Source organism: Lolium rigidum, chromosome 1 (genome assembly GCF_022539505.1).
Source record: "Lolium rigidum isolate FL_2022 chromosome 1, APGP_CSIRO_Lrig_0.1, whole genome shotgun sequence".
NCBI classification, from domain to species: domain Eukaryota; kingdom Viridiplantae; phylum Streptophyta; class Magnoliopsida; order Poales; family Poaceae; genus Lolium; species Lolium rigidum.
The window spans coordinates 157,474,733-157,487,336 of NC_061508.1; the positions used below are offsets into that span (position 1 = coordinate 157,474,733).

General features: G+C 44.1%; 2 protein-coding genes across 9 annotated transcripts; one reads left to right on the forward strand and one right to left on the reverse strand.

Annotated features, from left to right (window-relative positions):
• The first annotated feature begins 4,436 nt into the window (after positions 1 to 4,436).
• LOC124683608 (ADP-ribosylation factor 3) lies at positions 4,437 to 8,671 on the forward strand. Its single transcript, XM_047218098.1, has 8 exons — positions 4,437 to 4,663; positions 4,778 to 4,816; positions 4,919 to 4,981; positions 5,512 to 5,530; positions 6,748 to 6,859; positions 7,360 to 7,407; positions 7,787 to 7,917; positions 8,343 to 8,671. Exons 1-8 carry the CDS (start codon positions 4,561 to 4,563, stop codon positions 8,374 to 8,376), a joined length of 549 nt encoding a protein of 182 aa, XP_047074054.1. The 5' UTR covers positions 4,437 to 4,560; the 3' UTR covers positions 8,377 to 8,671.
• A 234-nt stretch (positions 8,672 to 8,905) lies between these two features.
• On the reverse strand, positions 8,906 to 11,255 carry LOC124682630 (auxin-induced protein AUX28-like). 8 transcript variants are annotated; one of them, XM_047217280.1, is made up of 6 exons: positions 11,086 to 11,254; positions 10,954 to 11,007; positions 10,441 to 10,762; positions 9,419 to 9,622; positions 9,227 to 9,340; positions 8,906 to 9,112 (listed from the first exon to the last, which is right to left on the reverse strand). In XM_047217280.1, exons 3-6 carry the CDS (start codon positions 10,539 to 10,541, stop codon positions 9,064 to 9,066), a joined length of 468 nt encoding a protein of 155 aa, XP_047073236.1. In that variant the 5' UTR covers positions 10,542 to 10,762; positions 10,954 to 11,007; positions 11,086 to 11,254; the 3' UTR covers positions 8,906 to 9,063. The 8 variants fall into 8 exon arrangements, with proteins under 8 accessions (XP_047073236.1, XP_047073234.1, XP_047073237.1 ...); XM_047217278.1 differs by having other exon boundaries at positions 11,079 to 11,254; XM_047217281.1 differs by having other exon boundaries at positions 11,159 to 11,175.
• Positions 11,256 to 12,604: the final 1,349 nt, after the last annotated feature.

Below are 12,604 nucleotides of genomic sequence, written 5' to 3' on the forward strand. Positions count from 1 at the left end.
ATTATTGTTGTAAGAATTCCCATAAGAATTAGCATAACCGTTACCATTATTATAAGGATATGGCCTATAGTTATTACTAGAATTGTTCAGATAAGCATTGTTGTTGAAATTATTATTTTTAATGAAGTTCACATCAACATGTTCTTCTTGGGCAACCAATGAAGCTAATGGAACATTATTAGGATCAACATTAGTCCTATCATTCGCAAGCATAGACATAATAGCATCAACCTTATCATTCAAGGAAGAGGATTCTTCAACGGAATTTACCTTCTTACCTTGTGGAGCTCTTTCCGTGTGCCATTCGGAGTAATTAACCATCATATTATCAAGAAGCTTTGTTGCTTCACCAAGAGTGATGGACATAAAGGTACCTCCAGCAGCTGAATCCAATAAATTCCGCGAAGAAAAATTTAGTCCTGCATAGAAGGTTTGGATGATCATCCAAGTAGTCGGTCCATGGGTTGGGCAATTTTTAACCAAAGATTTCATTCTTTCCCAAGCTTGAGCAACATGTTCATTATCCAATTGTTTAAAATTCATTATGCTACTCCTCAAAGATATAATTTTAGCAGGGGATAATATCTACCAATAAAAGCATCCTTGCATTTAGTCCATGAATCAATACTATTCTTAGGCGAGAGATAGCAACCAATCTTTAGCTCTTCCTCTTAATGAGAAAGGGAACAATTTTAATTTTATAATGTCACCATCTACATCTTTATACTTTTGCATTTCACATAGTTCAACAAAATTATTGAGATGGGCAGCAGCATCATCAGAACTAACACCGGAAAATTGCTCTCGCATAACAAGATTAAGTAAAGCGGGTTTAATTTCAAAGAATTCTGCTGTAGTAGCAGAGTGGAGCAATAGGTGTGCATAAGAAATCATTATTATTTGTGCTAGTGAAGTCACACAACTTAGTATTTTCAGGGTTGGCCATTTTAGCAATAGTAAATAAAGCAAACTAGATAAAGTAAATGCAAGTAAACTAATTTTTTTGTGTTTTTGATATAGCAAACAAGATAGCAAATAAAGTAAAGCTAGCAACTAATTTTTTTTGTGTTTTGATATAAGTGCAGCAAACAAAGTAGTAAATAAAATAAAGCAAGACAAAAACAAAGTAAAGAGATTGAGAAGTGGAGACTCCCCTTGCAGCGTGTCTTGATCTCCCCGACAACGGCGCCGGAAAAAGAGCTTGATGGCGTGTATTTCACACGTTCGTTGGGCAACCCCAAGAGGAAGGTATGATGCGCACAGCAGCAAGTTTTCCCTCGAGAAAGAAACCAAGGTTTATCGAACCAGGAGGAGCCAAGAAGCACGTTGAAGGTTGATGGCGGCGGGATGTAGTGCGGCGCAACACCGGAGATTCCGGCGCCAACGTGGAACCTGCACAACACAACCAAAGTACTTTGCCCCAACGAAACGAGTGAGGTTGTCAATCTCACCGGCTTGTCTGTAACAAAGGATTAACCGTATTGTGTGGAAGATGATTGTTTGCGAGAGAAAATAGTAAAAACAAGTATTGCAGCAGATTTGTATTTCGAGTATTAAAGAATGGACCGGGGTCCACGAGTTCACTAGAGGTGTCTCTCCCATAAGATAAAAGCATGTTGGGTGAGCAAATTACAGTCGGGCAATTGACAAATAGAGAGGGCATAACAATGCACATACATGACATGATAAGTATAGTGAGATTTAATTGGGCATTACGACAAAGTACATAGACCGCCATCCAACCGCATCTATGCCTAAAAAGTCCACCTTCGGGTTATCATCCGAACCCCCTCCGGTATTAAGTTGCTAAACAACGGACAATTGCATTAAGTATGGTGCGTAATGTAATCAACAACTACATCCTCGGACATAGCGCCAATGTTTTATCCCTAGTGGCAACGAGCACAACACAACCTTAGGGGTTTCGTCACCCCCCAGGTGTCAATGCAGGCATGAACCCACTATCGAGCATAAGTACTCCCTCTTGGAGTTAAAAGTAAAAACTTGGCTAGAGCCTCTACTAGAAACGGAGAGCATGCAAGATCATAAACAACACATGTATAATAACTTGATAATTAACATGACATGGTATTCTCTATCCATCGGATCCCGACAAACACAACATATAGAATTACGGATAGATGATCTTGATCATGTTAGGCAGCTCACAAGATCCAACAATGAAGCACAATGAGGAGAAGACAACCATCTAGCTACTGCTATGGACCCATAGTCCGAGGGTGAACTACTCACTCATCACTCCGGAGGCGACCATGGCGGTGTAGAGTCCTCCGGGAGATGAATCCCCTCTCCGGCGGGGTGCCGGAGGAGATCTCCGAGAATCCCCCGAGATGGGATCGGCGGCGACGGCGTCTCAGTAAGGTTTTCCGTATCGTGGTTTTTCGCATCAGGGGTTTCGCGACGGAGGCTTTAAGTAGGCGGAAGGGCAGGTCGAGGGGCGTTACGAGGGGCCCACGCTATAGGTCGGCGCGGCCAGGGCTTGGGCCGCGCCGCCCTATAGTCTGGCCACCTCGTGGCCCCACTTCGTGTGTTCTTCGGTCTTCTGGAAGCTCCGTGGAAAAATAGGGCCCTGGGTCTTTGTTTCGTCCAATTCCGAGAATATTTCGTTACTAGGATTTCGAAACCAAAAACAGCGAGAAAACGAGAACTGGCACTTCGGCATCTTGTTAATAGGTTAGTTCCAGAAAATGCACGAATATGACATAAAGTGTGCATAAAACATGTAGGTATCATCAATAATATGGCATAGAACATAAGAAATTATCGATACGTCGGAGACGTATCAGAGGGCCATCATCTCATGACGATATAAGAAAGAGGATCAAGATGTCGCACGAGGATCCAAGTCATTCAAGTAAGGCATTGGCAATTTAGAGCGACCCACCTTGTTTCACCCTCTTACATTTGTAGATTCCCAATCAAAAACGTCAGATGCATCTTTGTACTCAAGATTATACTTTGTTTTCAATATAATAGCATCCAATGCAGGAGTAGAGCTATACCTCATAAAGGGCACACAAATCTGCATAAAAGTCGTGTCCCATAGTGATTTAGGGTACATACTTGACCAAACAATTTACATACTCTTGTCATATGCTTGTAAGATTTTATTCCTTCAAGATTTACATATAAATTCGGATTGCATAAGAGCATCTCCAGTCGCGTCCCCCAAACCGTCCCCTAAAGGGATTTGGGCGCGCCGGACAAAAAAACGTTCCCAGCCGCGTCCCCCAAAGCCTCTTTTTGTCCGGTGCGGCCTGATACGGTGTCCGGCGCCCCGAGCCCGTCCCCGCCCCACAGGGGACGCTCCGGGGACGCCGGACGCAATGAAAAGCAAGGTGGAGAGTGGCGGGACCGACGTGTCAGCGGCACATTGAAGTTTAACCTAACCGTCGCCTACCTCGCGATGGAAGTTATTGGCGCGCAGCGACGGTGCAGTTCCCGTAGAGGCGCAGCGAAGCGTCTCGTCGCGCCTAGCTCTGCGTGCTGGTGTTAATGAGCGCCACCGCTCCCCCGCCTCCCTCCGGCCTATAAAAAGGGCCACTCTCTCATCGTTCCTCTCACACACAAACCCTAGCGCCTCTCTCCCCAACCCCAGCCGCCACCATCTCAAGAGTCGACTCCATGGCTCGTAGAGGCGCATGCCGAGGTCGCGGCTGTGGTCTTAGTCGTGGCCGCGGCAGAGCTGCACGCTCGCTGTCGCCTGCGACGCGTCGTCTTCATCGTTGGATCTGCAGGAGGAGGAGTGGCCGGTGGTGTTCGAGTTCGTCCTCATCCTTAAGGGCAACCCGCACGGCATCCAGAGGCTGCCGGACACGTTCGCCGACTTCGTTGCCAGCAACGAGCTGGGCTCGCTGCATCTGCGGGAGGCTGCATGCGGCTGTTGCCGGTGGATCGTGGACGTGATCTACGACACGCGCGACAAGATGTACCTCCACGTCGGCTGGGAGAAGTTCGCGCGCTACCACCACCTCGAAGCCGACTTCGTGCTCATGTTCTCCTACCTTGGCGAGGGGAATGTTTATTCTCTTTATTGAAATAAAAATGCAAAATAAAAACAAAAGAGAGTATTTTATTGTTTGGGGAACGCGTCTGAGGAGCGACGTCCCTCAAACGTGGCACGAACGAAACACGTCCCCCAAACGCTCGATCCGGTGCCGTTTGGGGACGCCATCGGAGATGGTCTAATCCTTAGTTCATTGTTTCTCCATCTTACCATTTTCTACTTCACACCCCCTAATAAGATTCCAAATGGGACAAGTGAATTTGGCTGTAATTTTGTTTGCAAAATAAAACTTGGAACCTCCCCTAACCCCACTATTTGCCCCTACCAAACATAGCCAACCCCTCCAAATCCCCAAATAATTATCTCCGGAAACTCGGTGAGCAGAAGAAGCGTGGGAGATAGTCGTCTTCGTCTTCGGTACCCCAGCTCAGTCGCTCCAGATCTCCTCCTCCCATCCCAGATCTCAACAACCCCACGCCCCCGCCGAAACCCTACCTCGCGCCGCTCTGCCGCGCAGGCCGGGCTGCGCCGCCATGGGCATCGTGTTCACGCGGCTCTTCTCGTCGGTGTTCGGGAACCGCGAAGCCCGCATCCTCGTCCTCGGCCTGGACAATGCCGGAAAGACGACCATTCTCTGTAAGCGCGCCCGAACACTTCTTCCCCCCCGAGTCTCCCGCGGCTCCGCCTTGGATCCGTGCTTCTGTTCGTTGGGGTTTCTGAATTCTGATCCCTGTGTGTTGTGGCTCGCAGATCGGCTGCAGATGGGGGAGGTCGTCTCCACCATCCCAAGTGGGTTTCCTGTTCCGATGCCCAAACTCGTGTGTGCATTTCTTTTGATGGGTATGTGTCGAGCATAGATTTGACGTCATGTGTGTGTGTGTCTTGCTGCAGCGATCGGGTTCAACGTGGAGACGGTCCAGTACAACAACATCAAATTCCAAGTTTGGGATCTCGGTGAGTCATACATATAACGTTGCTCTTCATTTGAATGCTGGCTTTCGGATTAAGGGACCACAATTCAGATAGCCATATCACCCAAAGCCCAATCCTGGTATAATTCGGAGGTATAACTAACACTGGTAAAACCACACAAGTTGAAGTTGGTTAGGATTGACAGACCAACCTTAATGCTGTCTTGACATATGTGAAAAACATCAAGTAGAGCTGGATGATTTGCTGCGTGTTGCCAATGTGGTCTCAATTTTTGAATATCACCATGGAGTTTTACCTTATATTAAACATATGGTCGACTCCCTCGAGTAAAGAGTATTATTTCATTTCATTTATTTTGAATAAATTGATGCTCGACCTTCCTGGGCTTATTTTGTCTTGTATCTTCAGTATGCTGTGTGAATTGAAAATAATATTTTTTTGTGTTTCCCGAATATATTTCCTTGTTTCCTGCATGGATAAAAGCTGCTGTCCTCCATTTCTGTTGGTGCTGTAATTGTTTTGGTTTTTAACATGAATTTTATTCTCAACAGGTGGCCAAACAAGCATCAGGTACATTCTCTTCGCGATCATTATTCGAATCCGAAGTCTTTCTTATGATGTGCTAATTATTTTGTTCAACTTATATCCGTTTTCAGTAATTCTACCTTTTTATCAGACATTTAAGTTTAGGTGCTTACAATAGTCTTATCACACTTTTCAGTCTCTAGAACCTAAATCATGATGTTGCAGTAGCAAGGTTACATTAGGCGGTAGGTGCTAAGCTAGTGGTAGGCATCTGCCTAGTGCAATCATCGCTCTAGCAGCGCCTAGGTGGTGCTCTGCACATACATGGCAGGAGGGTGGCTGGGTGCATTTTTCAGAGCATATAAGCTCCAATCTTGGTACAATATTGGCCCAATAAGTATGGAACCCTAGCTTTACCAGCCCAATCTTAACCATCAACATGTTCTATTCTGAACCATGCATCTCCTCTCCTCTTTCTTTTTCTCTCACCTGCTACCTACCAGGCACACATCGACTGCAGCAATATAGTTGCTGCAACTCCTCTTCCACAGACTCCTGCTTCCACCACCTCCTTCCCCGCCTATGCCCCATCCTTTGCTGCCTCCGCCTCTTCTCCCCGCAGCCATCACCGCCAGAGTACCTCGTCGGCTGCCTAATCGACCGCCTAGGGCCAAAGCGAGCCATTTTTCCTCCACCGGTGCCTAGGCGTGCTTAAGAGTGTGCGGAGGAGCACCTAATTTTTCATTGTGCTGTAGTATTTTCTTTTCCAAGGCCTGAATCCGAGAAGACCCTGTAGATTTAAGTTAAAATTCTATTCCGCTACTACCTTTCACCTGTTGGCTGTTTTGCTTTAATCTCTGAGATATGTAATTGTAGTTGAAACTACTTTAGTATGCCTATCTGGATTGTTGTCATTGCCAGTTGATTTGTATACCATCAGTGCCACTGGATCGGTTTGAGGAGTATTAGTCTTGTAATGGTTCCATTTTATTCTTTTCATTCTTTGGAGTAAGGGTGAGTGCTAAATAATGGCCTGGTGTGTGATCTTTTAAATCTTAATAATTCATGTCAGATTCGATAATTCTATAGAACTGTAAAATTAAGAAAGGCTAGTGAGTATGGCTATACAGTCTCAGCTAGAATTCTGATATCTGCCCTGCATCTGTTTACCATCATCAGAATGAGAAATGCGTAGTCTATAGCTGTCATGACACTTCATAAATTTTCTACTTCTATATTAATTTTCTTGTGATTATTTATAGGCCATACTGGAGATGCTACTTTCCAAACACTCAAGCTATCATATATGTTGTCGATTCAAGTGATACTGATAGGCTGGTAACTGCAAAAGAAGAATTTCATTCCATCCTTGAGGTATGCAAAGTGAATGAGTCTTCTGATTTATATCACATTTAATATGCATTTCCTGCGATGCACATTAGTAGTACAAGGACTAAAGTATTCGTCACAAATAAGATGATTATTAATGCTGATTGTACAATAGCATTACATGAACTTTTAATAAATTTGAAGTGATTGAGTAGGAATGTGGTAGAATCTCAGCAGGTTAAATAAATCCGCTGTATTTAGAAGATCATTTTGCTTGCTTTGATCTGGAATTTCTCACTGCTTGGTTGACTGGATGATTTCAACATCAATTACACACTGTAAATATGAATTAGGGATATTTTTTTTCCTAATGCGTGATGCCACTCAAACAACTTGCGTAGCACAAGTTCTTTGAATGACCCTGATCTTCTGAGCCAGATCTACTTATCGTAGAATAGCCAGGATGTAAATTATTTCTCGAGATAATTCATCTGATTGCTCATCAATTGGATATGCGTCCTGATTGTGTGCGCTGTACATGGCAGGAGGATGAGCTGAAAGGTGCGGTCGTCCTTGTGTACGCAAATAAACAGGTGACGAAGCTAACCATTTTCAATTTTGTTTACTGTTTTGAAATTGGTATAATTACCTGGACATCGCCACTATTCTCAGAACTTTCATACAAAGTTCTAGTAATTTATGATTTGCACCATACCTGCAGAGTATTCTCATTTTTGCATTACATGTTCTCCACATTTTGTCTAGTAACAAGACACCTGCCTTGTTTTGAGTTTTCATAAATAATCTTTCATTGGGCAAACCATGACACTTGAATGCTCGTTTACTGGGAATTAAATGCATCAAAATGAATTTGTAATCTTTCATATACTCGGTGGCTGCAGGTTGCTCCATATCCTGTTTCGTCTGTTGTATCTTAACTAATTCAATCTTGTGATGTATATTCTTATTCAGGACCTGCCAGGTGCACTTGATGATGCTGCCATAACGGAGTCATTAGAACTTCACAAGATTAAGAGCCGCCAATGGTCAATTTTCAAAACCTCTGCCATAAAAGGGGAGGGCCTTTTTGAAGGCTTGGACTGGTACGTTCTGTAAAACTTTCTTTTCTTGAGTGACGCTAGAAAGATGCCTAAGCCCAACAAACAATCTGGCAAGACTGGCTAAATGATTTCAAAAGAAAAATGATACCAACCAGGACTAGCCCTTGGTGTCATATTTTTATAGAAGAAGGCTCCTTGGTGAGAATAATTCCAATAATTCACTCCCAAGGGGAGTTGAACTCTAGTTGTTGGTGCACTCTAGTTGTTGGTGCGCCACTGCAACCTCAACCACTAGGCCTCTGCCTCACCCTATGGCTAAATGATTTCAGCAAATGAATCATTTCACATAAGGATCTATTTTCTCATGTGGATCTCTATCTAACCAGTTGGCAGCTGTCTGATGGATTCCTTAAACACTGAACTTCAGTAACGAGCTGTCTGATATTAGTTGGTTATTGTTGCTGCAGGCTCAGTAATACGCTCAAATCTGGAAGCAGCTAATGTACGTGCCTCAGCCTCCATTGAGTGAATTATTGCGTGATGGTAAACAACACAAGACGGTGACACCCTTCACCTCACTAGTTTGCGTGGAAATCACATTCTCTTCATTTTTAACTCCGGAAGTTCTACACCATCAGTTATCTGTAAAGTGCTTGTTGAAGTTTCCGGATACAACTCTAGATGTACCTTCATATTGAGAGCAAGAATAGGTTTGTAGAAAATACTGAGCAAACTGTTACGACTCGAAAGCTGTGTCTTTACCCGTATATCTTGTCTGATGCCATTTTCTTATCCATGATTGATTGCTCCCAGTTTTCCCTGTGTCTTGTTCACACGTTTGACTCAGAACTAGTGGTTGGGGCGCCCCTTGGGGCGCCTCCTCGCCGGTCAGTGGCTGCCTAATCTAAGCACCATGATGGTCAGCTAGCTCACAAACCATGTAGTAAGAAATAGTAGCATGTTGGTCACTTAGATGAATGCAACAATATGGAGAGATAAAGATACATCAACCTGAATTGGGACTGCAGTATATGGAATTCAGGATTATATTGGAGTATGGTACATGCACCTCACATACTTAAAAGAAGTTATAACACATCATAAATCAGCCATATACATCAATTTATGCAGAGGGTGGGCCTGACATCAGAAATGGTCGTCCACACGATCATACAATCTGAACTGATATTAGGGAAATTGACCAATGCATGGTTCGACCCTTCCCCCGCTGCAATATCTACAGAGTAAAAGTTGTGAGCAAATTAACCTCGGTCAAAGCTGGTTGCCCGCGCCTGAAGGCGGGAAGGACTTGGCAAAAAGAACACATCCAGTGCCTATCAGAGCTAGCTACCTGTACCCTTCATACATCCAGAGGTCGACCTTCCTGAGGTATGGCGCCACATCAATGCTCACCTTCAGAAATAGCTGCTCAACCTTCTTGGCTGCTACTGCCACCTCTTGTGCCCTTAAAACAAATAACCCTGGTTAGCTTAATTAACAGTGTAGTTTTTTCAGAAATGCTTCAGTGTATATCTTTGCTTACTTGGCGGATGTGGTGTACTGATCGTCGATGGCGACCATCCCGGTCCTTGAGGACATGCTCCGGCTGTCGCCCAGTATGTGCTTCGTCGGCGGCCTCTTCGTCTGTGTCATAACAATGACCCTGGTTTCATGAGGTGTCCAAGGATATGGCCCCCGACTTTTTCCGTCTTGTGCATAGAAAGGGTTTGATCCAAGATTCATATACCTTCTCATGCGAAATATTTGATAGTTTCAATTAATTTGGGACAAAGGGAGTACTACATATGTGAGCATGCATGAGGGAGATCCATGAATAAGGATCACATGTGAAGATATATGAATTCCATGAATAAGGATTTGACTGTGGGGAACATGACTTGGGTAACACCTACATTTTACTTTATACAGTCTGTTCGTGAATTGCCAATTTAGATTGCTAGAGTAGGACCATATGCCTATGATTATAACCAGTAGCACCATATTTACCTAATTATGAAACTATTCCATATGTAAGGATCACTTATAATCATCGGCGGTGCTCAAGAGTAGGACTACGAAACAAGCCAATCATCTCAAACAGAGAGGGAAACAAAGGTGTTTAACTGACATAGAATGCAAGAACCTTCCGTTTCTTTCTACGAGAAATACCTGTTTCATACGCAAAGGAAAAAAACAAACTAACATATCACAAGACCAACCACCTCAACTCAGCCCATGCATCCATGAAAATCTCACACGAAGGAACCTAACAGTGCCAAAACCTTCATAGAAAACCATGGGAGTATATTATGCCAGGATCAATCCCCCGAGAAACCAAAACCCTCCAGTATTATATATAATATCTAAACAAAATGGACCATAGATAATATAGTAAGTTGGTAATATAAACATGAAATTTAACATGATCTGAAAATAAGACCTAACATGTCAAAGTTCTTTATCTAGCACGTACAGGCAAAGTAGTGACAGTGTAATTACCACATTATTCAACTAACAAAGGGAATATTTATGTTAGCAAATACATGAATGGTGCAAGTTACTTACATGTCATGAACAAGCATTTCAAAGTAAACAAATGGTCTTGCCGTGGAAGGCCAACATCTAGATAATGCCGTGTTGATCAGCAGGATCAAATATTTCATCATCTAGCTGCAAACTGCAAATACTGAAACCGGTTTTGGGATGTCGATTTTCAAATGTGTGCATCAAACCAAATAACTAAATGCTAAATTACGGTACCATGTCCAACAATGAATCAACGAGACCGCCGTTGATGCCGATTAAAGGCACACTGATTTTTAATTACAGTAACCTGAAGTTTTGGCAAAATAAATGCTAAATCTGCTGGTTGTTCTTCTTGCTGCACCTGCAGTAACTGAAGATCAGCGACAGCAAGAATAAAAACATGCCAACAGAAGAGAAAGAAAACTGTATAAGAAAACAAATCTACAAGAAAAACTATACTTATAGGCATTAGATAGTCTCATACTATCCTACACTGATAGAAAGTGCCGGGTTTTAATCACATCCTTGATTCTAAAAAGAAAAAAAGGATACATTTCAATGCAGAAGGAGATTTCTCCATGGTCAGTCCAGAACCGCCACAGCCATCTGTAATGTTTGAAGGAAAACGAAATCAACAAGCACTCAGAAATCTGAAATCAAAAGGAAATTACGCATACCAGGAACCATCAAGAAGGAAGTGTAGTTCATTTTGGCATCCACATCTGTCTCTGAATCATCGAGTCAATTTGACACCCACCTCTGCTTCTGAAGCATACATCGACTGAAAAACAGTGGTACACGAGATGTGGCAAGGGGAGGGTCAGTGCAAGGAGGGAGATGGAAAGATACGAGACATGGTGAAAAGGGAAAGATACGAGACATGGTGAAAAGGGGAGGGTCAGTGTCGGCTGCCCGCTCGTCGTTTTACTCCCAGCCGCCGCCGCCAGGAAGAGTGATACGAGAGAGGATAGGGTTTGAGGGAGAGAGTGCACCGAGAGGTAGGGAAGGTTAGTCAGGTTTCTTTTCCCTCGCTGGCTTGCAGAGTTGCAGTACATCTAGGGATGGCACCCGCAGGGTATGGGTGCGGGTGAAGCCACCCCATACCCGTACCCATCTCCTTCAATCTCACCCGTCACCCGTACCCATACCCGTCGACGGGTACAAGTTTTTCCCATACCCGTTACCCGGCAGGGTAAATGGGTACCCACGAGTAAAAAAAAAACCATGTTTAAAATACATAATTGTTCACAAAATACTCATCAACAAAAATATATAACCATAATTTATAATCAGCGGCATATAGTAATCACCTTAGGTTCGCAAACTCACAAAATATAGAGGTAATTTGACTATACATAAGGACACAAATAAGCATTACAATAAAGTCTCAATAATATAAAAGTTCAACCGAAATAAAATTGAGCAATTCGCTAGTAGCAAAACAAAGACCATGACCATTACGTGAGTCATGTCACCATGCTTCCACTCCACATCTCAAAGGGCCTGATTAGTACTGTACTCGTATCATTACTCTAATGAGCAGGCAGCGGTGCCACTAAATCCATGCAATGCATGTACGTAGCTGAATAGTTGCACGTATGTGTATTTGGGCCAATAGCATGTGAATTAACTAGCTGGCAAAACTTGAAGCTCAAATGGCTAGTAGACCCTGAAGCAGGAGGTGCGGGACGTTGGCCTGGGACTAAGCTCTTACCCGGCGCCCGGAGGCGGAGAGCACCATCAGATGACGAGGTCAGGGATGGACTTGGGGTCGGAGTGCCATGCTCCAAGCCATGGTGGCCACCGTCCTCCGTCTCGATCGTCGCGATCTGCAACTCCATGTCTCGAGTCTCGACTGGGGTCGTCGGCAGCGTTCATGGCGTCGGCAGCGTGCAGGTCTGCAAGACCAAAGAAAGGATGGTCAGTTTCGGAGGAGGAGGCCAAGCTGAAGGGAGCGGTGGTTGCGAGTGGCTGAAACCTGGACTTGATCACTACAGGCGCCGGCGGCCTCGCGCTGACCCTGGCGGCCGCCTCGCGTTTCTAGGAGAGATGGAGAGGAAAGGAGATTGGTCTGGGACGTGAATGTGATACTGATACGTGAATAGGTTCAGCCTAGAGCCTAGTCTATGCGATAATCATGGGAGAGGAGGTCAAGCAATAATTACCTGAGATCATGGAAGAGTTATTAGTGGGATTATTATTT

What these genes read in the sequence shown, in the direction of transcription:
- LOC124683608 (XM_047218098.1), top strand. Translation starts at nt 4,561, where the DNA reads ATGGGCATCGTGTTCACGCGGCTCTTCTCGTCGGTGTTCGGGAACCGC. An exon ending in TTGTGTACGCAAATAAACAG is followed by an intron (nt 7,408 to 7,786) that starts GTGACGAAGCTA and finishes ATTCTTATTCAG; the next exon opens with GACCTGCCAGGTGCACTTGA. An exon ending in CTTTTTGAAGGCTTGGACTG is followed by an intron (nt 7,918 to 8,342) that starts GTACGTTCTGTA and finishes TTGTTGCTGCAG; the next exon opens with GCTCAGTAATACGCTCAAAT.
- LOC124682630 (XM_047217284.1), bottom strand. Translation starts at nt 10,541, where the DNA reads ATGATGAAATATTTGATCCTGCTGATCAACACGGCATTATCTAGATGT. An exon ending in CAGTACACCACATCCGCCAA is followed by an intron (nt 9,341 to 9,418) that starts GTAAGCAAAGAT and finishes ATTTGTTTTAAG; the next exon opens with GGCACAAGAGGTGGCAGTAG. An exon ending in TGGATGTATGAAGGGTACAG is followed by an intron (nt 9,113 to 9,226) that starts GTAGCTAGCTCT and finishes TTTACTCTGTAG; the next exon opens with ATATTGCAGCGGGGGAAGGG.